Source organism: Hoplias malabaricus, chromosome 2, assembly GCF_029633855.1.
Source record: "Hoplias malabaricus isolate fHopMal1 chromosome 2, fHopMal1.hap1, whole genome shotgun sequence".
Lineage (NCBI taxonomy): Eukaryota > Metazoa > Chordata > Actinopteri > Characiformes > Erythrinidae > Hoplias > Hoplias malabaricus.
The window spans coordinates 61,376,646-61,399,693 of NC_089801.1; the positions used below are offsets into that span (position 1 = coordinate 61,376,646).

At 37.9% G+C, this 23,048-nt stretch overlaps 1 protein-coding gene, 1 long non-coding RNA gene and 1 pseudogene across 2 annotated transcripts; 2 read left to right on the top strand and 1 right to left on the bottom strand.

Annotated features, from left to right (window-relative positions):
* The window catches only part of LOC136677606 (adhesion G protein-coupled receptor E3-like), a 48,866-nt pseudogene extending 33,917 nt beyond the window's left edge, over positions 1–14,949 (top strand).
* LOC136686108 (uncharacterized) lies at positions 480–1,593 on the top strand. The gene is made up of 3 exons (XR_010800285.1): positions 480–643; positions 1,132–1,185; positions 1,496–1,593. It is a non-coding gene; the product is annotated as an uncharacterized lncRNA (long non-coding RNA).
* A 1,211-nt stretch (positions 14,950–16,160) lies between the features above and the next one.
* Positions 16,161–21,960, bottom strand: LOC136677616 (protein NLRC3-like). Its single transcript, XM_066655186.1, has 6 exons — positions 21,672–21,960; positions 19,402–21,157; positions 19,121–19,294; positions 18,853–19,026; positions 17,192–17,238; positions 16,161–17,003 (listed from the first exon to the last, which is right to left on the bottom strand). The coding sequence occupies exons 1-6, from the start codon at positions 21,958–21,960 to the stop codon at positions 16,477–16,479; spliced, it is 2,967 nt and encodes a 988-aa protein (XP_066511283.1). The 3' UTR covers positions 16,161–16,476.
* Positions 21,961–23,048: the final 1,088 nt, after the last annotated feature.

Genomic DNA, 23,048 nt, shown 5'->3' on the forward strand with positions numbered 1-23,048 from the left:
AAAATGATTTTAATATTTATAAAAATCTTTACAAAAATGGTACACATTGGTATTGGTACATGTTTCATTTTATGTCTAAAGTAAGAAAAAAAAGTTCCGCTGCTATGTTTCATGTACCGCTGAGTATGGTCTGAGTGTCAACAGTTTTACTTGGGCTCTTTGATTTTAAGCTTAATTAAATATTCCATTGAGCAAAAGGCAGTTGTCAGTTTTATGCTTTTTACCTGAACGTCCACCACAGCTTTTAGGACCATCACTTAATTACAGTTGTTTGAAATTATATGCCAAATAATAGTTTCTCTGCAGAACTTTTAGCACCACCACTTTAGTGAAATTCTGTACCTATACATACACAGGGTGAGTAAAAATTTGCAGGACACCTTTTTATCTGAATAACCATAAGCATATGCGAAATAACTCTTAGTGAACATGATGACTTAACATTTTTAAAAAAATCTGATTTCACCAAGGGCGGCACGGTGCCTCAGCAGGTAGTGTCGCAGTCACTACCTCCAGGGACCTGGAGGTTGTGGGTTCGGTTCCCACTCCGGGTGACTGTCTGTGAGGAGTTGGTGTGTTCTCCCCGTGTCCGCGTGGGTTTCCTCCGGGTGCTCCGGTTTCCTCCCACAGTCCAAAAACACAGGTAGGTGGATTGGCGACTCAAAAGTGTCTGTGTGAGTGAATGTGTGTGTGTCTGTGTTGCCCAGTGACTGGCACCCCCTTTAGGGTGTATTCCCACCTTGGGCCCAATGATTCCAGGTAGGCTCTGGACCCACCGCGACCCTGAACTGGATAAGCGGTTACAGATAATGAATGAATGAATGATTTCAGCAAGAAAAACAGTTGTGTGTGTTTTTTTTTTCCCTTATGGGAAATTCTTGGTTAAATTTATTATTTTAAAAGGCAGGAGTAATTTGAAAGTTTGTGGAGTCTGTTTATATTTGCCTCTTCTCTCTGTTTTATTTACGTGTTATAAGAAACATGCTTCAGTTTTTACTTTATCTACTTAATAGCTGGTGACAATCCAAATCTCAGAGTAAATTGTGAAGTACCTGTGGGAACTGTTTAGAGTTTTTTGTGTTAAAATACAGTAATTTAACCCAAAATGATGTTATGTCATCTTTCCACCAGGGCTCTCTCTGGTCCAGCTAACTGCCATCACAATCAGCTTTGCTGAATATCTAAGTAAGTAAAGACTAAATCCACCCAGACACAATTGATACATGTCATTGATTAAAACAAATTCACATTCATAGAAAAACTACAATACATACTTACGGTATGGACCACTGATGAAACAGTTACAGACTATCAGTAAAGAGTAAAGGATTTAATGAAGAAAGAGCAGTAAACTGAATTAGATTTAGACAGTGGAACAGGTAGGTTATCGACATTACCCCTGGCTTAGTAACAGTGCATGTCACATTGAAACCGCTAGTTTAGAAAAAAAGTACCTCTTTGCATTTGGTGCATATTTTTTTTGTTTCACAAACAGCTAATTCCTGCAATAATTACATGCTTCTGGACCAACCTTGGAGAGGCACCAATGCGACTGGACTGTATGTCTGTGATTAAGACTACACCTGGAACGGCTGGTACTGGCTGCTATATTATGGAATGAGTGTCCGTATGCCACAGACCTGTGTTAATGAATCCAGATGTGTCACTGATATCCCTCTATGGCTCTCATCCTCAGATCACAGATGGAATAGTCACTTGTCAGGTCTGTGGGATGTCAGGAAGTAACTGCTGTTGCAACTCTCTGTTCATTAAAGTCAAAGCTTGTCCAGGAAACTATTATGTCTGAGTTTCTCAGTCCAGGATTCTGCTATGCTGTGCAGGTACTGTTTAGTGCTGTGCAGGTACTGTTTAGTGCTGTGCAGGTATTGTTTAGTACTGTGCAGGTACTGTTTAGTACTGTGCAGGTACTGTTTAATTTCTAAACCTTTGGTCTTTCAGACAGGAGTTAAGAAAACTGATTGGATTTCCCTGTTTGTCTAACAAGTCTGATATCTCCCTTTCTCAGATGTGAACACCTGTGCTCTAAACAATGACAACAGCACTGTGTCATCTACAAACACCAGTAAGTTATGAATGGCATGCTTGACATTTCATTTCCTTTGTATAAACATTTCTGGCTTTAAAATCCTTTGTAAAGGGATATATGAGGTTATAATGTCAATTTCTAGAGATGAATTACCATTATCAGTAAAAAACTGTAATACACATAAGTGAAACTGTAAGGAAGAGGAGAGAAAAAACAAACACACATGCACATATATATGCATACACATGCAGACACAGAAAGAACATGCCAAGGCACGACATGGTTTAGTCTGGTCTCACTGGGGGATCACATAACTCCAGGGGTCTCTTTGACCTGAGAACTAATTCAATTTCCATGAAAAACTTTCAGTCAAGCACATCAGCCTCACCATAATCTTGCATTGCCAGACTCTCTACGGCAGTGGTTATGAGTCTAGGCCAGGGGTCGGCAACCTTTACCACTCAAAGAGCCATTTGGACTTGTTTCACACAGTAGAGAAAACACTGGGAGCCATAAAACCCTTTTGAAATTTTACATGAAATAACACTGCATATAACAGGGTTTTTTTGCCTTTGTGCTATATATAAACAAACTATACTGTGTTACATTTATGAAATTAATGAACGACTGCAGAAAAATGAAATAACATTTGCAACAAAACATTTTTAACTCTGAAAAAAATATGTTGGGTTTACGGTTAAGTAAAATACTCAATGTCTATTTGAGTCCTTGTAGTAATGGAAAAAAAACACCGAACTTAAATTATCCACTGGCAGCAAACAAAAATGCTGTCTCTGCGTGCCGTCATTATTTTACTGGCACTGTGCAGTCAGCTGTCAAAAAGTTCAAGAAACCGCACACGGGCGGGTGTTGCACGTTGGAAGTTGTGACGTGTATTAAGAGCGACAAAAATAATTTAAATATTAAAATATTTTAGATGTTACAAGATCACCATAATCTTCATAGAATTATATTTTGAAAATGAACGAACTAAAAAAAATAAATTAAATTTAAAAAAAAATTAAATTTAAATTAAATACTCAGCAATTATTTTCAAAATAATTTTTCTCTGGAGCCGCAGGTTGCCGACCCCTGTACTAGATGAAGTGTTTGCAACTTAAAAACAATAAATGTACGCTCATTTATTAAACCTATGAATAGTGATAATTTCTTCAAATAATCTATAACATGCTTATAACATATTATAATATTATTATAAATTATTTACTAATTATCATGCATATTGACCCGCTGTAGGTTCTTGGCTCCAAAATTGAATCTTACCCAAATATAATAATTCCTTACAAGAAAGGTGCACACACAAACAAATAACCAAGGACTGGTTTTATTACACAACTGGTTTATAACATGTAATGTCAAATAATGTATATAGATTATACATTCATATAATGAAATAGACTACAGTGATACGTGAGGGAGGATGGAGATTAATATATGAGGGCAGTTCTCTATGATTATTACCCTAAATTCTAAAAAGACTATAATTTATCACAGCAAAGCATTCATCACCATTCTCCTGAGCTATGAAAGAAATGAGCCAGTGACCTCACATGTTCCTTTTAGCAGTGTGGGGATGATGCCAGTAGAAGACTTCAAAGACACTGGGCTTTCTGGAGCTTCTCAAAGACACGGGCCTTGTAGCATGGCAGCAGTGGCTGTCCCTCTTCTTTCATTGTGCTTTTGGTAAGAGACGCCGTCTTAGACACGGCATCCACTCTGTCTGAACTGGTGGTATTCTAAAGGGGGCATGTGGCATTTTCCCTCATTAATCAGTTTACATGGGTGAGCCACGTCCATGCATGTCTCTCCTGGGACTTTGCTCAGAGACACTGCCTCACAAGGTGATCATTCTGAGGGTGAATGTGGCCTTCTCCATCGCGATCCTGAAGCTCTTGTTCCACACTTCAGGGCTCAGAGGTCTCTTTCATGCTCAGGGTGTGGCATTGAGCTTTGCTGGATTAAACAATAGCTTTCTAAATTTGTTCATTTCTGCAGTGCTGAACCTCCAAAATGTGAGTCCTTGTTCCTCTATTTCCCCGTTTCTGTTCTCTTGCTTCTCTGTTCTGTTTTCAGAACAGCATTGCTTAGAACCCCTTCAGACTCCCTGTCTAACTCTGAGAGAAAAATAGACTTACTCCATATAAAGTCTGACTCCAGACTTCATGACTGAAAGACTGATTTTGTCTTGACTGAAAAGTTCCAGCACCACTGGTTTTAAACTAGGTCTTAGGAACCCCACCCTGAAGGCTTGATTGGTCCTTAGGGATTGAGGAAGGTAAATCTCTTAATTCTGATTGGATGTACTTTTAGACTAGAACCTCCCTGGAGTAGTGACATATAATTTATGACATTTGACAAGACCAAGACTTTAGGAGAAAGACTCCTGCAATCTCTGTTGAATGAGTATCCAAGATTTCTGAATCATGCTTTTGCAATAATTATCAAACAATATTTTTAATGTAGTCTTTTTACACAGTGGAGTCTCTCACTTGAGCATATTGTTTCAGAATAGCCTAGAGTGAGTTCATTCCATCCATGCATCCATTATCTGTAACTGCTTATCCAGTTCAGGGTCGCGGGGACTACCTGGAATCATTGGGCGCAAGGCGGGAATACACCCTGGAGGGGACGCCAGTCCTTCACAGGCAACACAGACACACACACATTCACTCACACACTCACACCTACGAGTCGCCAATCCACCTTCAACATGTGTTTTTGGACTGTGGGAGGAAACCCACGCAGACACTGGGAGAACACACCAACTCCTCACAGACAGTCACCCGGAGCGGGAATCGAACCCACAACACTGAGCCCTGGAGCTATGTGACTGCAACACTACCTGCTGCGCCACCGTGCCGCCTGAGTTCATTCCATTTGAGAAAGATGCAGCATATAAGTTTATATGTTAACACAACATCATATCATTCAGACAAAATCATGTTTTACATAATTCTTAATCAAACCACACATATAATATGTGAAGATCCTGATGGTTTCTGAGCTTAGAGTTAGAGTTAGACCTACGCACAATGCAGAGGCACTTAAGTGTCAAAAAGCCCATTATCATCACCTCAACAATGACACCACACCAGATCGCTAAAATATTCCTAACATTCCACATGTTTTTGCTTGCTTCACTGGGACAGTCACCTTTTCAAGTTCAAGTTCAAGAAGTTTATTGTCATTTCAGCAGTATACAGTGTTTACAGTACACAGTGAAACGAAATAGCGTTCCTCCAGGACCAAGGTGCTACATAAGACAATACACAACATTAAAGTGCGACTAGTGCAAAGCTAGTGCAACATAAAACAGTGCATACACATTAAAGTGCAAAAGATATGGCTAAGAAAAATACAATGTCCCTATAGTACAATACAATACAATGTAATACAAGACAAGGCAAAAACCATAAGTACGGAGGGGGTGAGGGAGAGAGACACTGCAATTTAAAGTGTAGCTCTGGAAGTGGCTGTGAATGATCTGGCCGTGTGCACGCTTTGCCTCTCTGATATCTCTGGAGAGTTTGGCCCTCGCTGTTCTCAGGGCCGCCTTATCGCCTGATTTCCTGATTTCCAATGTGGACCAGGTCTTTCCTTACCACCCTGTGGTTAATCCTCGTGAGCATCCGGTGGATGTTCTGCAGAAATCAGTGATCAACTTGTTTGATCTTTTCAAGTCCCTCCACACGCTGTTTGAGTTCAAGAATGCTGTCCAAACCTCCCAATGTCTCAAGGACAACGTCCTGCGTGATCTGACATATTAGTCTAGTCACCTACAAGTCAGAACTTCTGCAACATCTCAGAATCCTGTTTTATTGTCTCAGCCAGCATGGTTCGATCATCAACCCAGCAAAGTTCCTGTGTGTAATGCACAAAATATATTCCCTCAGCCACAGCATCACCAGAGCCAGAGCTGTCCAGTTCTCAGCCAAGATGGAGGCCATTCAAAATTTTGCCAGCCCTCTCACAGTTAAGGCTCTGGTGGAGTTATTGGGTATGGTGAACTACTACTGCTTTATCCCATGTGTCCCCTCTATGAGGCACTCAAAGGCAAAGCAGACAGACACACTGGACTGGACTGAAGAGAATCTCCAGGTGTTAAACACTGCTAAACGTGCACTGGTGGGTGCTACCATGCTGGTACACCCCTGTCCTGATGCCCCTATTACTATTAAACATGGGTTGCAGGGTTTGCTGTCCCATCAGATAGTTCCTCAGACCACAACACTCAGTTCACCTATGAACCCTGGAGCAGCATGGCTCAGGGTTTCGAGATGTACCTTCATTGCTCCACCACCTCTCACTCCCCAGGCCAACTGGTGGCTGGACATGTCTGTTTTTGTTCATTCAGGGTGTGTGTGTGTGTGTGTGTGTGTCTGTATGGGGCCACTGCAGACTTTCTGACCTTATTTTCATATATACATTTAGTCAGACTCTCAGGGCATTCTACACCTTTAAGAGACTAGCATGGGCAAATGCACCAGAGTTGTTGTGTTTTTGCTTTGTTCAGCGAAAATAAAGTTTCCCTCCTCTGGATTTTTAGTTGTCATGTAAGGCCAAATTTCTTCTCAGAGGCACTTCTCAAACTCCTTTAATAGTACTGGTTTTATCCAACATTTAAAACAGTAATGCAGTTCAATTTGTATTTCTCAGATATTCAAGTATTTGCAGTTGGACCAAAAGCCAACTTACCAAAAATCCCTCAGCTCAATGTAAACAACTCTCAAATGGACATTGACCTTAAACAGATTTCAGAGAATAATCAAGGTATAGTAGTAATCTTTGTGTGCTAATACTTGTATTACATAGATTCTGTCTCTATTAGTAAATTAAAGAGTGGCATACAAACAATGTTGTAAAATCTCTTATTCTGTGATGGTGCTGCAAGTGAAAATATACGACAGAGTTGGGGAAAAAAAAATATTCAGAGAATAAATTCAGAATTCTGAGAATATTCTCTGAATAATTCTAAGAAAAAATCTTGGAATAATTCTGAGAATATTCTCTAAATAATTCTAAGAAAAATCTCAATTTTTGAGTAAAAAAGTTCTATATAATTCTGAGAATATAATAAGTATATTTAGAGAAACACTGTTTGGGTTATTATTTTCCATAATATGTAGACAGACAGACTAACAGTCTGCGCGCCAAGTGAACAGCATAAGGCTTTAGTTTATCGTACAAGTCCAAGTCGTAATGTGATGGAGCCTCGTGGGCACGCTGGAGTTCCACTCGCTCTGGATTGATCATTTTCGTGATCATTAATTGTATCATGTGAAACTACATGCCATGGGTTTGTGCACCAATTCAGGGTTTAAATACTAATCACGATCTGGCCCTGATGTGGAAGAGAACTCTGTGTTTATTCCTGAAATCTATACCATAGTATGACTTAAGCAATAGTGTCTGCTCCATCATACGCAGCAAATTATTCAGAGAATATTCTCAGAATTATGACTTTATTCCCTGAATCTTCTCTGAGGCATTAATAATAATAATAATAATAATAATTTACTCTTATATAACCCAATGCATATAGCTGTGAAGACATATGACTGAGAATGTGTGTATGGTGTTGCTTAAAATTCTGTAAACAGGTAGTGTTGCAGTCACACAGCTCCAGGGTCCTGGGGTTATGGGTTTCAACCCTGCTTGGGGTGACTGACTGTGAGGAGTTTGGCATGCTCCCCCTCAATGTTTGTGTGGGTTTTTCCAGGTTTCTCAGGGTGCTCTGGTTTCTTCCCATGGTTCAAAAATACTAAAATACAAAAAAGTGTTCACGGGAGGAAGTGAACGTGTGAGTATGTTGTCCTGCAAAAGTGTTCCTGCCCAGTGTTTCCGGGTAGGCTCTCGATCCATTGTGACAGTGAACTGGAGAAACGGTTACAGACAATGAATAAATGAATGACATCATTTGACTTACACAAAAACACCAATAGTAGAAAAAGGACATTTTTGTGGGCCTCAAAAAGAATTGTTGATGTTATTGATTAAAGTACGACCAGTTACCAAACCCTCTGTAAAGAGTTTGGATGAACCTAAAGTGTGTGTGTGAAGACACCTGCATCCATCTGAGAGCTGAAGCTGTTTTACAGAAGAATTCCAGTGTGCAGACTGATCAACAGTTATCAGAAACATTTAGTCTCAGTTATTGATTCACAACAGGAATCACAACACTGCAAGCAAGCATTTGCCACTCAGAGATCTGTAACACTGGATCATATTCCTCAGTAAATTAATCATTAAATGTAATTTTTAGTTCCTCATGTAATTATTTGGGTTCCCTTTATTTACTTTTGGGACTTGTCTGAAAATCTGATGATGTTTTCACTAATATTTTTACAGTTCATTTTCAAGCAGCACTATCTGGTCAGTAAGCATTTAATACTAAAGCTAAAAATATGTAATATTACATAACACAGTATAGACATTAAATATTACATTGCAGTGATAGTCTAAAACCAAGCAAATTAAAACAGCACTTGGAAACAAATCACCCAGAGCACAAATTCAAACCAGTTGACTTCTTTAGAAAAAAAGCTTGCTTTATTAAAGCTGCATTTACCAGCAAACTGTCAACTTGCCTCTTATAAAATAGCTTTCAGTGTTGCTCAATGTCACACATTAAAAACCACATAGTACAGTCGAGGAGTTAATACTACCCCCTGCTAGTGATATGGTTTCAGCTATGTTTGATGGAGCAACAGCTAGCCAGCTAAAGACAATTCAATCAATCCAATACAATAGCGAGGCACATTTTTGTTATGACAAAGGACATAAGAATCTATAAAGAATCTATATAGATTTTGTTGTTTGTTTAGGAAACCCCCAACACACAGCTCAGCACACCAGTCAACTTCACCCTGCAACACATTACAGTGAGTGTAGTCCAGGACATTTAATGTATGTACTAGGGATTGGCTGTATACAGATTTTTCATACCGTCTGTGGTATACGGTATTACCGTGGGGGCACTGTCAGACTGGGTAAGCCTCATATTTGTGAGTGTGGGTCGAACGGAACTGCAAGTTATTAATGCAATGAAGTTATTAACGTTACAGTCTCTAAGTCACTATGTTCTCCCTTCTCTCTGCTGTACGTTGTGGCTCCTGATAGTACACTGTCCTGTGTAGATGGCTGTGAACTACTCCAGTCCAACAAGTTGCAGTGTGTGCTCCTGTGTTCACCTCTCAACCTTCGCTCTCATCATGGAGATCAGCCCACCCCCAGGTGATAATGTAAGATACCTATATATTTACGAATGTGCTTGTGTTTTAGTGCGGTCTGAGTTTTAGAGCCTTTAACCCTGACAGGTATGAGTTCATTCATGAAAGGGCCAGGGATTAGATCACGAGAATGCACTTGAACCCCCCACATTACCATTACCATTAAGGCATTAAGGCAATATGGTATTTCATACTGAAAATATTCATGCAGCACTACATTGCCCACAATGCCCACAATAAAATTAAAAATAGCCAAATCAGTAGCACACTATTCTGAAAAACTAATTGAAGGTTGGCGTATTATTGTGATGACAGAACAGTGTTCAATTACCAGCCTGGATAAGCATATCATGCTACAGCAAATGTTTCTAGACTCCTAGCACCACAGTTGCCTTCAGTTGTAAAGTGATTAGAATTGTAAGTAGCTCTGACCAAGAGCATCACTACTGAATGTAAATCACAACTAAATATTTTACTAAAATATATTTTTGGTTTATTTACATATTTCAAGACTAATTAAGTCTAGATATTGATATATTAATTGCAATAACAATAAAGTATTGATTGTTGCTTTACAGAGTGACCCTCTCATGGAGCTGTTGAACACAGTGGCTGTGGCAGTGGGGCAGTTCTTCCTAAGCTTGACCCTGTTGACCTTTACTCTTTGTCGTCAAAACCTGAGAAAGAACCTCACCCCTCTCACAAACCTTGGCCTCAGCCTGTTTCTGGCTCACCTCCTTTTCCTGCTCACACAGAAATTCCTGCAGTACATCCGGGCCAATCAGGTGAGAATAGTTTAAACTCTCTTTCATTATATCATCAGCTGAGGATAAATATTGTGGTGATAATTATATGATTAAATTCAGTGGGTGCCACAGTGTAAGCTATAAGATATAAACTAGAAAATTAAAAATTTTGTTTTGTTTATGATTTTCTCTCTCTCTCCAGACATGGTGTGCAGTGATGGCAGGTGTTCTACACTTCCTCTTCCTCTCTGCTTTTGTGTGGATGTTTATTGAAGCTGTGATGCTCTTCATCTCACGAAGATCAGATCAAAGCAGGAGGAGGTGCTTGGCTGGAGATGCTTGAATGTGATTGGATATGTTTTTCCTCTGATTGTGGTGGGCGTTTCTGTTGGGCTGTATCTTGATGGGTATGGCAGTGACCAGTGGGTCTCATTAAATTAAATTATTTTCATAATTACAAATATTTAACACTTTGAGTTCATGTATGCTTAAAAATGTATATATATATATAGATTTTGTGTGGAGCTTTCTTGGTCCTGTATCTTTCATTCTTACAGTAAGTACTGACATAGTCATTCTACATAATGTTTTAGTGACTTCATCAGAAAACATTTGCATCTGCAGTAGGATTTAGAGACACTAACACATATAGGGAAGGAACAGCAGGTTTAATTATAGAGCACTTTTCATACAAAATGGCAATTCAAATCATTTAACAAACCAAAAATAGGAATGTTATTGTTTGTAATAGTCAACTATGGCAGAGATGCAGCAGATGGAAATTAGGTCGAAAAGTTTTGGATATTCAACAGGGAGAACTCCAAACATTGAAAAGCATAAACCAAATGAGCATTGCTCTATTCCTGCTCCATATTATTAACTTATTTCTGCTGTTTTGGAACACTAAAGGTGGCAATGTCTCCAAATTGGGTGACGGCTAACTGCATTAGAGAAAGTGCTACAAAGCTAATCAATTCGAGTCACAAATGTGCTTCTGTGGTAATTCAAAAAGTGAATATAAAGATAAACTTCAGCCATGTACAAAAAACAGATGTATTTTTCCCCTCAAACATACAGTTTCACCTCAAAACAGTTTAGAGCTGCGTTTCCCCACAATCTTAGACATTCCTTTTAACAATACAGCATTGTCACTTCATTCTGAAATGACATCTCCAGCTGAATAATGCTACCATAACTCACAATATCCATTCACATCAATCTACAACAAATAAAATGAAATTAAACAACAAAAACAAAGATGAAACATAGAGTGAAGTAGCTGTGCCTTTTTAAAAAATGCTTTGAGGAAATCACAGACTATTAAACACATTATACCTTTCCAGCCAGATCTCTGGTGCATTGAAAAAAAATTTAACATCTGCATTTATAGACATAATTTCCAAGGAATACAACTCATTGGGTTTCCAAACTTCATATCACTGTATTCCATTTACAACTTTGGGCTCTTAATCAAGAAGAAAGGACACAGTTAAACAAAAATATAAACACTGATGCATTTCATTTTTACAAATAAAAACCTGTTACAGTGTTTACCAATACAGTCTAACACTCTCAGCAAGGCTCAGTGTCTAGAAGGAAACTTGGAAATAAAAAAAAAACAATATTAATAATATATAATACAATACAATATTGTATACATATATATACATATATATAATACATACAAATAATAATAATAATAAAAACAATATTAAAAAACATACACAGTAGTAATATTGTAAAAATACATATGAAAATGGCAGGTGACAAGATTTATTTAAACTTGTCCAAAGGCCTTCAAAGCTATGCTTACATTCTGAATTGTCTGAGCACAAATGGCCTATAACGAAGACCAGAGTGTGAAGGGAACCTTAAGAGTTGAGGTTCCCCAGGGTGTCCCAGCACTCATTCATACAGTAAATCTCTAGAGTGTGCTCCGGTTGTCTACACGCAGCTTGAAGTTTTCACATTATTCAAAGTTCATACTAGAACACTGAACTGAAATCTAGAATTTTCATTTAATTCTGATTCACTTCATTCTAGAACACATTGTTAATTAATGGAAAAGAGTGTAAGATCTCTCAAATTTTCACATGCATGAGGTGAAATTATGGATAGCATGTATAAATATATATGAATTCTTATGAACAGCTTATGCCAGTAAACAAAGCACCGACTTAACATATTTAATTAAGATGATATTGTAGTGACATAACAGGACTTAAACTAAATTGACAAGATTTTAGCTTTTTTTTCCTCTACATAATGAAGCATCATTTAGCTCTTAACCAGTAAATAAAGTAATCCATAATCTGTGTCACAGCCTCTTTCTTGAGCCTTATAGAGTCAGTGATGATAAGTTGTTCTTTAAGACCAATGTTAATTGTAAATTGTAAAGTTTTGGTACTGCAAGTGGTGAAATTCATGTAGAAATACAATATGCATAACCTTTAATATTTATTGAATATGTCTTCATTTTTACATTTACAGTTAAACTTCATTATCTTCATCGCTGTCATAATCACCCTCAGAACAGACTTATCAAAACTGAACAGTGAACGCTTCCAGATCAAACAAATGAGATAACAAACAGCACACACCAATCAGACATTCAGATACATGAAAGTTCCTGTGTTAAAGGTAAACTTTAACTGTGAATATTAGGAACAAATCCACATAATTTTTGTCACCGAAGGGGCTCACACCAAACACCAAGGAATATTTTCTGCATTTAAGTATGATTGAATTGGTTATGAGATTTCACCTAGATACAAGAATATTACAAAATATACACTCTTTGGAAAAAAAGGTACAGTAGAGATACATTATTGGTCACTAAAGCTACAAATTTATCATTGAGGTAAAGCAGTGGTGTTAAAATCCAGTTGTGTTCCCTAAAGGTTAATTACATTCCCTTCTCCAGAAGGAGAGGGGGACATCTGTAAACTTTAGTTACAGAACTGTGTAAAATAAAAGAAAATTATATAAGTCATGGAGGTTAAATCTACAAAGAATATATTAATATTATATTTATATAGTAATAAAAAATAGTATGCTTCCTAACTGAAGGTATGGAAATTTACTGGTACAGTAACAGCAAAAGTTACCATCACAGTGACAATTTTTCTGACAGAGTACAATGGAAAAAACTAGTCCATGTGTTTAGCCAAATCCTGCCTACATAAACACAGTTGCAAAAGTATCTCTCTCTCTCTCTCTCTCTCTCTCTCTCTCTCTCTCTCTCTCTCTCTCACTCTCTCACACACACACTTGCTGTAGAGTTCTTGTCTTTAAAACCTTGATTCAGATAATAATCCTCGGGGGACCCTGGATTCTGGGTTTCTTTGTAGATGGCAGTAACGTGTTAGCCATTGTCTTTCTGTTTCTCAACTCCCAGCAGGGCACCTTTATTTACCTGGTTCACTGTGCCCTCAACCATGAGGTCAGAAAATTACTTACTGTTCCCAATTGTCACACTTCTTATTCAAATTTCATGAATAGACCACAAAATTGAACAAAAATTCAGTTTAAACAAATTGACCTTTTTCCACTAATGTAACAGAGACAAGCACCTGAAGTTTAATGTTGTTTTTACATTGAACTTCAAATCTAATGTGACTGACTATCAAGTCATGAAAATCTGGAAAATCTGTATTATCAAAATGGATTTGATGACATTGTCCTCTCTTGTGTTAGTATAATAGTTGAAGGGCAAAACCAGTGAAAATCAGATTAAATGTAGTAAATATTATATTAAATTTATTAAATATTATATTAAATATTATTCTCATTAATAAGATAATAAAAACATCAGACATCAATCTGGTGATGAGTAGGAATTAAACTGTAGGAGCTGACAAGGTAACAGGGAAAATGGTGGACTAATTACTAATAATTAAAATTTAGATGTTCATATTCCATTAATGATATAAGAACAATTATGCACAACACTCACACTCTCTGATTAAAGTAGTACACATACATTAAGAAATATCTGTCAAGGATGTTCATTATCTCTTGTAATGAGTTACATTATCTTTTTCTAAGCCTTAATTACTTCTAATGTATTTTACAAGAAAGGTAACCAGAGGTATCCAGAGAAAATCACACCACTGTAGGTCAATGTGCATATGCAGATAGCATCCCAATTTACATATCCATTCTTTAGTGTCACTCTGAGTAGTCCATAATCTGAGCTATTGCAATCCATTTTAAAAAATTATTTAAAATGTCTAAATATGCCTACTTTTGCTCCAGGACTCCAGAGTATTAAGCATATTACTAAATGTACCAGAGCTATTATAATTTTCCTGGAAAATTCCTGAAGTGAGCAGCCTTCCTATTTTACAACTTTGTTGCTAGAATTTACTGGAGGAACAATACAATGTGATTTCTCTAATATGAATCATTGATATTGTCATAAATATATCCCTATCAATATATTTAATTTTTATGTTTTTTTTTAAAATAAATGTGAAAATCTGCTGCTGTTAAATACTGATGCTGCCCAATTAATAAGTATCATGCAGTCGAATGTTTGTGTCTTAATATAGTAAGTAAGTGTTCTCTAAACATGCTGAGATTTCTGAAATTATGTAACAAATAACAATATTGGACACAGGCAAACCTCATACCATATAGTGCAGTGTATATATAGTATGCAGCTGTGCACAAATAAATGGATGCCAAATTCCTCTTTATTAGACATATAAAGCAAAGTTTTGGTTCCTTATACTGTATTGTAAACACCACATTATGCATCATATAGAAAGTGCCTTCACTCACCTTATAACTTACAACTTTTTTTCAGGTGAGACAGCAGTACACGAATTGCCTGAAAATGTTTTGTCTTTACTTCAGACTCCTGAATAAGACAAATAGAAGGAAATACAATGTGTTTACATAATACATGGTGATGTTTATAATTTCATCCATTCAGTTCCTGTTCATTGTTGTTTATTCCAGACACTCTTAGGTTAAATCATTGAGCGCCAGGCAGGAATACACCCTGGAGGGAGCGCCAGTCCTTCACAGGGCTTTTACCGTTTATGTGAAGTAGAAAAAAAACCCCAAAGAGCTAAGTAATTATATTGGATTAAAGATAAGAAATTCTGAGATGATACACCTACACTAAAATTATTAATAAGAGTTATTAAAGGTTAAGCACAACTTAATAGACCTCCATGAATATTTCACATTATGTTACTGACACATATAAGTATGAATTAAAATGAAAATAGCATGATTAATTTGCTTTAAAACTGATAATTTTATTTTAAAAACCCAAGCTCGCTACGGAAATTCTTGAACACAACCGTGACGTCACTGGTGGACAACAGCTGAACAACGCCGTGGTAAAACACTATTATGACTGACTGTTATGACAGTATCTAGCCAGCTAAATAACCAACATTATTCATGACAATAGCCTAGCAATAAGCTAAACTCAAATTTAGAGGTACCGTTATTTTTGTAAATGTGATCAAAGTCGAACCCGAATTCATCCGACACTATAAACCTCCATTATGCAACTATGTAGTGTAGTATAATGAGCCACCAAGTTTAGCAAATCAAGCTAACCTTAACTAACACCAACTAAAACAGGCAAAGTAAGTGTACTTACCCTGTTTACCTCCATGTATACAGAGGCTCTTGAACACTTTTCGTTGGTTTCCTTACATGCCCATATTGTTGGAAAAGCACCAGTGAAATGAGCACTACATATAATGGAGTGAGCGGATGGTCCTTTCCAAAGTGCCCGTTTAAAGTTGTCAGATTTAGTCCATTTTCTGGATATTTTGGGATCTTTGGGCCATTTGTGCACAGATGTCCCACTGTACATTTAATTATTGCAGCCAAAAACAACACACCTTTACGTCATTTTGCATTAAATTAAGTGCAGCTTCTAGAGTTGTTGTCCACCATCTACGTCACATGCAAGACGCCTATTAGAGTTTCCGAACACAGTTGGTGGGGGGACCAATGTTTTTTTAAACCTTATTCCTTGAATTAGTAAGAAATAACATGTTTTCTGACTATCAATAAACACAAGTTAGGAACTCAAATTTCACTGTATTTATTTGTTTGACACTTTCATATAGCTGTTGCTTAGCCTTTAAGCAGATGAGAAAATAATATAATATACAGTATATATTCTGATATATTTTTCTAAAAGTGAAGCATCACAGAATCCAAATGTATACACAAATAATATTTTAAACTAAACAAAAATTGGCAGTTAAACTGACAAACACACAAAACAATACAACTGAACCACAATAATTACTGCTTTCTTTTACAGCCCAGATTCAGCTACAGGTACAATCAACACTACCCTTTCTGGTAGACACTTGAATGCAGAACAGCTTACTCAGAATGACTAAATAATCAATATAGCAGTGGATGGGAATGTCAGGAGTGCTGAGCTCAGCTTTTAGATGCTGCACAGCCAGGCAGAGGAATGTAACACACGAAAACCAGGATGTAAGGGTTCTGTGAATGTAGCGAAGAATGTGTGAAGGTGTTCCAGCATGTTTAAAGCGGAAATGTTGTAAAAGGATAATGTGCCAGCTTCCCAGTCTAGAAACACTCCGATCTTTGGTAAGCAGGGGACACTTTTGTATATACTGTACTTGGAGTGCCAGGCAGTGTAACTGTCATGAGAGCAATAAATCTTCCAGGAATCTTCATTGTGTCCCAGCCAGCAGTCTTCCCCTTGTCCTTCTCGTCTAATTCGCTTGTATGCCACTCCAATATGAACTCCAACTCCACACCAGCCAACCTCCCAGTAGCATCGTCTTGACAAAGCCTCTCTGCAAAGCACCTGCTCCTTGAATTTGAACCTATCTGGGTGAGTGGAGTACATCTGTTCCTCTTTCTCCCATGAAACCTTCCTGTTCCCCTCTGAAAGAGAAAGGTGCTGATGTGCTGTATTTAGGTCCAGTGTGAGCTCACAGGCATCTGAAAAGAAGGTAGGGATTATGAGAAAATATGCATTTACTTTAGGTTCTCAGAGCAAGAACACTGGACATATAAATGCATCCAAATTATGGTGAAACACAAATGATTCTCAGCGGCATTAGCTATAAGTAACATTTTACTGTATTTAAAAACATCCTTACCAAAGAATTAAACAAATGATTGCTTACATTTGCGGGGTCCAATCACCATTCTCAGTGGTCCACAGTAGTCAAAACTGTAAGCAAATATCAGTATGCGAAATTTGAACCATTGCAGGCAACAGAACACCATTTTAAACCACACAAAAAGCTTTAATACTTGAGTTTCTTTAGCCTGAAATATAGACAAACAACAAAAAAAATCAAACAAAGTAGGTTCAAGTAACCTGACAATGTGTAACAAAAAGAAACCATACACCATTCCTGGGACATAAAATGAAATCAGTTTGTTTCGGATTAATATTTGCTCGATAACAATGATAAGCTTTGGGTAATAGAGCTCAATAAACCGTTTCTATTGCCGTTTAGCACAGCCAGCACACTATCAGGCACGTACACTCATGCTATTATAGAAAATGAACAGGCGAATGCATGAATGTGAGAATATAAACAAGACTAATAGGTTTAATTTAAGTGCTTGTGTCTATGTATTAATTATATATATTAAATATGTTATAGTAAGGGCAGCACGGTGGCACAGCAGGAAGTGTTGCAGTCACACAGCTCCAGGGACCTAGAGGTTGTAGGTTCGATTCACGCTCCGGGTGACTGTGAAGAGTTGGTGTGTTCTCCCTGTGTCCACGTGGGTTTGCTCCGGGTGCTCTGGTTTCCTCCCACAGTCCAAAAACACACGTTGGTAGGTGGATTGGTGACTCAAAAAAAGTGTCCATAGGTGTGAGTGAATGTGTGTGTGTGTGTCTGTGTTGCCCTGTGAAGGACTGGCGCCCCCTCCAGGGTGTATTCCCGCCTTGCGCCCAATGATTCCAGGTAGGCTCTGGACCCACCGCGACCCAGAATTGGATAAGCGGTTACAGATAATGACTGAATGAATGTTATAGCAAGGACTGGCGCCCCCTCCAAGATGTATTCCTGCCTTGCGCCCAGTGATTCCGGATAGGCTCTGGACCCACCACGACCCTGAACTAAATAAGCAGTTACAGACAATGAATGAATCAATTAAATATGTTATAGTCTCCTTGTCCCTGTGTTTTGAGGTGTATTTTGTTTATTTTGACGTCCCCTCACATGCAGGGAGTATCCAGTGGGTTTCACTCAAAGTGCATTTTCTTCCCAGGAATATTTTTCCCATTTGCGAGAGTACAGTTTGTTGTCTGACATGATTTTCCACATACAAAATTATTTTCACTGCTCGCAAATTTTGAATTGGATCCGACTCCATGGATTAGGCTGCATCTCTTGAATAAACATGGCAAATAAATAAACACCCCCAAAGGTGGATCTTTTCCCGCCTTGCACTCTGTGATTCTGGGTAGGCTCCAAACCTACCACGACCCTGAACTGGATAAGGGATACAGAGAATTAATGAATAAATGTGTGAAACTGAAAAGTTCTAGCCTTCCCAATGATGCAAACATTCCACTGTTTTAAGCCTTCTAGTGTGTTAAGTGAAATATGTTTACAGTTCAGCACTTGGGAGTGTTAATTTATTTATTATTTTAAACTCTTCCTAATCTATCTATTTACCTTTTTGCTTCTTCAATATAGTAAATATCAATATAGAAAAACTGTGCATTGATGAACGATATGCTATAAGCATTAATCATTGCAAATGTCAAAGCATTGTATCTCAAAAGGAATGTATCCACCAGTATAATTTCAGTTTAACTCACCTGAGAGTTTTAAGTTTACAGTTTGGATCATCTATCCTGTCATTCAGCAGCTGAATTCCAACATCACTTGGATTATTGAAACTCAGATCAAGCTCTTTCAGGTGCTTGGGGTTTGATATCAGAGCTGAGGCCAAAGATATACAGCCTTCATCTGTGATCAAGCAGCCAGATAACCTGTAGGATGGATCCCAGTATATGTAAATGATTTCTGATTTCAGGTTTTCAGAAATGCCCATAGTGACTTCATTCTCCTCAACAGAACATTTACCTCAAAGTCTCCAGTTTACAATTTGGATCCTTGAGACCAGCAGCAAGTTTGTTTATTCCAGAATCTTGCAAGTTATTTTCAGTCAGATCCAAGCACCTCAGATAGGAAGATTTTGAAGATATTACAGAGGCAATTCCATCACAACTTGAATCTGTGAGATTGCATCGGTCCAGTCTGGGCAAAATTTGACAAGAGCTCAGAGGAGCAAACAAACTTAATCTTTCAGGATGTCGGATTGAAATGAGAAACAGAATTTATTATCAGTGCTGTGTAATACTTACAAAGACTGGTTGGAATATGCAACAACAGGCAGTAGTCTTCTTAACCCTTCATCTGTTTGTGTGTATTTCTTCAAGTCAAACAGTTTCTGTGTGTCCTCTGAAGTCAGCAAGAGGAACACAAGTGCTGACCACTGTGTTGGAGAAAGATTTTCAGATGCCAGATTTCCCTGCTTTACATAGCTCTGAACTTCCTCTACAAGAGAGTCATCTCTCAGCTCATTTAGGCAGTAGAACAGGTTGATTTTTCTCTCAGCAGGGATGTTTGCTCTGATTCTCTCTTTGAGGTGCTTGATGGTCTCATTTACATTCTGCTCACTTCTCTTAATTTCTGGCAGGAGCTCTTGGACATAGCTATGATTTGATTTGAGGGAAAGACCAAGCAGGAAGCGGAGGAAGAGGTCAAGGTGACCATTTGTACTCTGCAAAGCCTTGTCTACCACAGTTTTGTGCAGATCGAACATAGTGTTTTGGAAAATCCATTTGAACTTTCCTGTAAAACTCTGCAGCACAGGATTTCTCTTGTTGCTTCTGTGTGCATGAAACACATAAACAGCAGCCAGGAACTCTTGGATGCTGAGATGAACAAAACTGAAGCACTTCCTCTCCTGCATTGTGTTGTCCTGCTTAAATATCTCCGTACAGACTCCAGAATAAACAGAGGCCTCTTTGACATCAATACCACACTCTCTCAAGTCCTCCTCATAAAATATCAGATTCCCTTTTTGCAGCTGCAAAAAGGCCAGTCGCCCCAGTTTCAACACAATGTTGTCTGTTTTATGATACTTTCTCTTTGTCTGTTTGGTCTGATGGATTAGGAAATTTGTATACATTCCTGTTAGTGTGGTTGGAATATCCTGATCCTCATGTTGGCAAATCATTGTCTGAAGCACTGTGGCAAAGATCCAACAAAACACTGGTATATGACACATGATGTGGAGACTTCTGGAAGTCTTCATGTGGGAGATGACTTTGCTGGCTTCATCTTTGTCTTTGATCACTTTTCTGAAGTACTCTTCCTTCTGTTTGTCAGAAAAGCCCTGTATTTCTGTTACTTGGTGGAAGAACTCAAGAGGAACACGACTGGCAGCAGCTGGACGAGATGTGACCCAGACTAATGCAGAAGGAAGCAGCTCTTCCATGATGAGGTTCGTAATTAGTGCATCCAAGCTGGTTTTATGCTGCACATCGCTGACACTCTCATTCTTGTCAAAATTCAAAGAGAGTCTGCTTTCATCAAGTCCGTCAAAAATGAAAAGTACTTTACTGTCCTCAAATGAGGTAATGTTTTTAAACCTCATGAATGGAAAGTGGCGGTGGAGCAGCTCTATCAAGCTGAAGTCCCCCAGAGTTAAATTTAGGCTACGGAAAGGAAGAGGGAAGATGTAGTCAATGTCACTGTTAGCCTTGTCCTCGGCCCAGTCTAAAATAAACTTATTCACAGAGACCGTCTTTCCGACACCCGCAATTCCTAGTGTCAGCATTTTCCTGATGAGTGTTTTTTCTTTAGGACGTGGCTTGAAAATGTCGCTGCTTTTGACACATTGCTTCCGTCCAGTGGCTCTGGAAAATATTTCAATCTGCCGGATTTCATGCTCGGTGTAGACCCCACCTGTGCCTCCCTTGACTATGTAGAGGTCTGTGTAAATCTCATTGAGGTAAGTAGGCAATTTCTCCAATGAAGACTTTTCACGGAGTGATTCATACTTTTTTCTCAGCATGTTTTTCAGTTTTTCTTGCAATGATTTTGGCTTGATTGCTAAACAGATGAAAAATGTATAATATTTCATTAAAATATTAACATAAATATATATGCATTATTTAAGTACAGCTAGATTTCTGATTTGGAAGTTTATGTAGAAAGATTTTAAAGAAAATACATAAGTCATAAAAATGTTTTATGATTTACTTAGTCTCAGGCCTCTGCACTCAAAGCAGTGGTGGGTTTAGCTATTCTCTTAACAGCAAATACACATTGTTTTTCTGACATATTATAAAGTTTTTAGGGGCTTGGCCGGTAGAGGGTGGTAAACAGCTACAACTCAGCAGTAACACAGTAGAATTTAAGCTAAGATTACATTATATTCACTACAAAACATGCATCATAATTTGTTCTACAAACAATTTAGTGCTTATTGTAATATAGCTAGTCTAAATGGAATAAATTACAAGCTTTAGAGAATGGTCTTTCACTCTGAAATTTAAGCTAATGTGTGTACCGTCAGAGATTTAGATTTGTTCCCAGTACTTTTATAAAAACTTGAACCGTATACCTTTGAAAATAGCAATATGTGACTTCATAATATCCTCAAGTTGTTCAGCAAGATTGTTTTGGTTCATTTTCCTCAGAATGACCACTGTGACCTTCATAGCACCAGTGTCTCCATAGCTGTTACACATCCTGTCCACCATCATCATTGACCTTGAGCTCCTTAGATGACCCTTGGGGATCGGGGAGAATCCTGGGAGATTAGGTTGTTGAAGATACCAGTGGAATTTTTTCATATCCTCAGTGCTCAATTGCTCCAAAGTTTTGAGCAGGATCTCAGGAACAGATGCCATCACAGCTAGCAGAAAAGACTGTAAAGAACTGGTACAAAGTATGGTATTGTGCTACTGTGTGTACAGACCATTATACATACAATAGAGTATGCTCTAATGCACACACTACTAAATAATTATGAAGTGATGTTTTGAAAACACTCAGTATTTCTGGAGCAAATGTTTTTCTAAACATTATTGTTTTTGCAGACTCTTGTTACATCCTGCAAACATCTATAAAGATCTTTGCAGTTTGACATGTGGTTTTGAACTTCCTGTGGCCTGTCATTTTCTCACAGTGTTTTAAAATCTGTTTAGCATACACTTATGCAGTAAATCTCTTGTCAGTTTTACTAAAGTTCACACAGTCAGAGTCTTACACTTCATTACACCCCAAGGCCTTTGGTATTGAATAGAATTCTGTGAGGTCATATGATGACACAGAAACCTCCTGAAATTTCCTAAAGCCTAAAACTTGAGTGAAGGAGACACCATGACACCATTCCTTGTTTAATACTGATACTGAAACCTTGAATATTAATCAGTAATTTTTTCCAGAAAACCTGTGCCTTCACCATTTCTAACATTCACACATCACACAGAATCAAATTACTTTGTGGTCCCCGAATAAACACACTTTTGCTCCAAAGAGTGGGTCACCAACATGGATGCAGCCATTTTTAAAGTTTCATACAAAATCCCTGACACATTCAGAACACTAGATGTCAGTACATTTCAGTACACTAGATGTCAGTATATCAGATTCATAATATGAAGAAGAACTATTGGGGTAAATGACTTATTTGCTTTGAGATTATTATGCTTTGAGATGAACCTCAATCTGCTCCAAGTCTCCAAGACCCGCAAAACGTAATACGCCACTACCAACTTTACGAAAAAGGGGCGTGGGGGTGCTGTTCCATAATAGCTTAATTCAGGATTGCCTGGTATCAGATCAGTGCCATCATGACTTATTAGTAATCAATTTAATCAATCAAACATCATGTAACTGGAATGATAATTAACAGGCTTTATACAATAGTAAAAAAATCAACTTTTGGAAACTGTACATCAGTCACCAGCATTTTTAAAAACAAGTGCACAGAGAA

Excerpts from the sequence above, each read along its gene's own strand:
- LOC136677616 (XM_066655186.1), bottom strand. The coding sequence starts at position 21,960 with ATGGCATCTGTTCCTGAGATCCTGCTCAAAACTTTGGAGCAATTGAGC. Across the intron at positions 19,027-19,120 it reads TGTAAACTGGAGACTTTGAG|GTTATCTGGCTGCTTGATCA; the intron begins GTAAATGTTCTG and ends TCCATCCTACAG. Across the intron at positions 17,239-18,852 it reads TGTAAACTTAAAACTCTCAG|TTTTGACTACTGTGGACCAC; the intron begins GTGAGTTAAACT and ends ATTTGCTTACAG.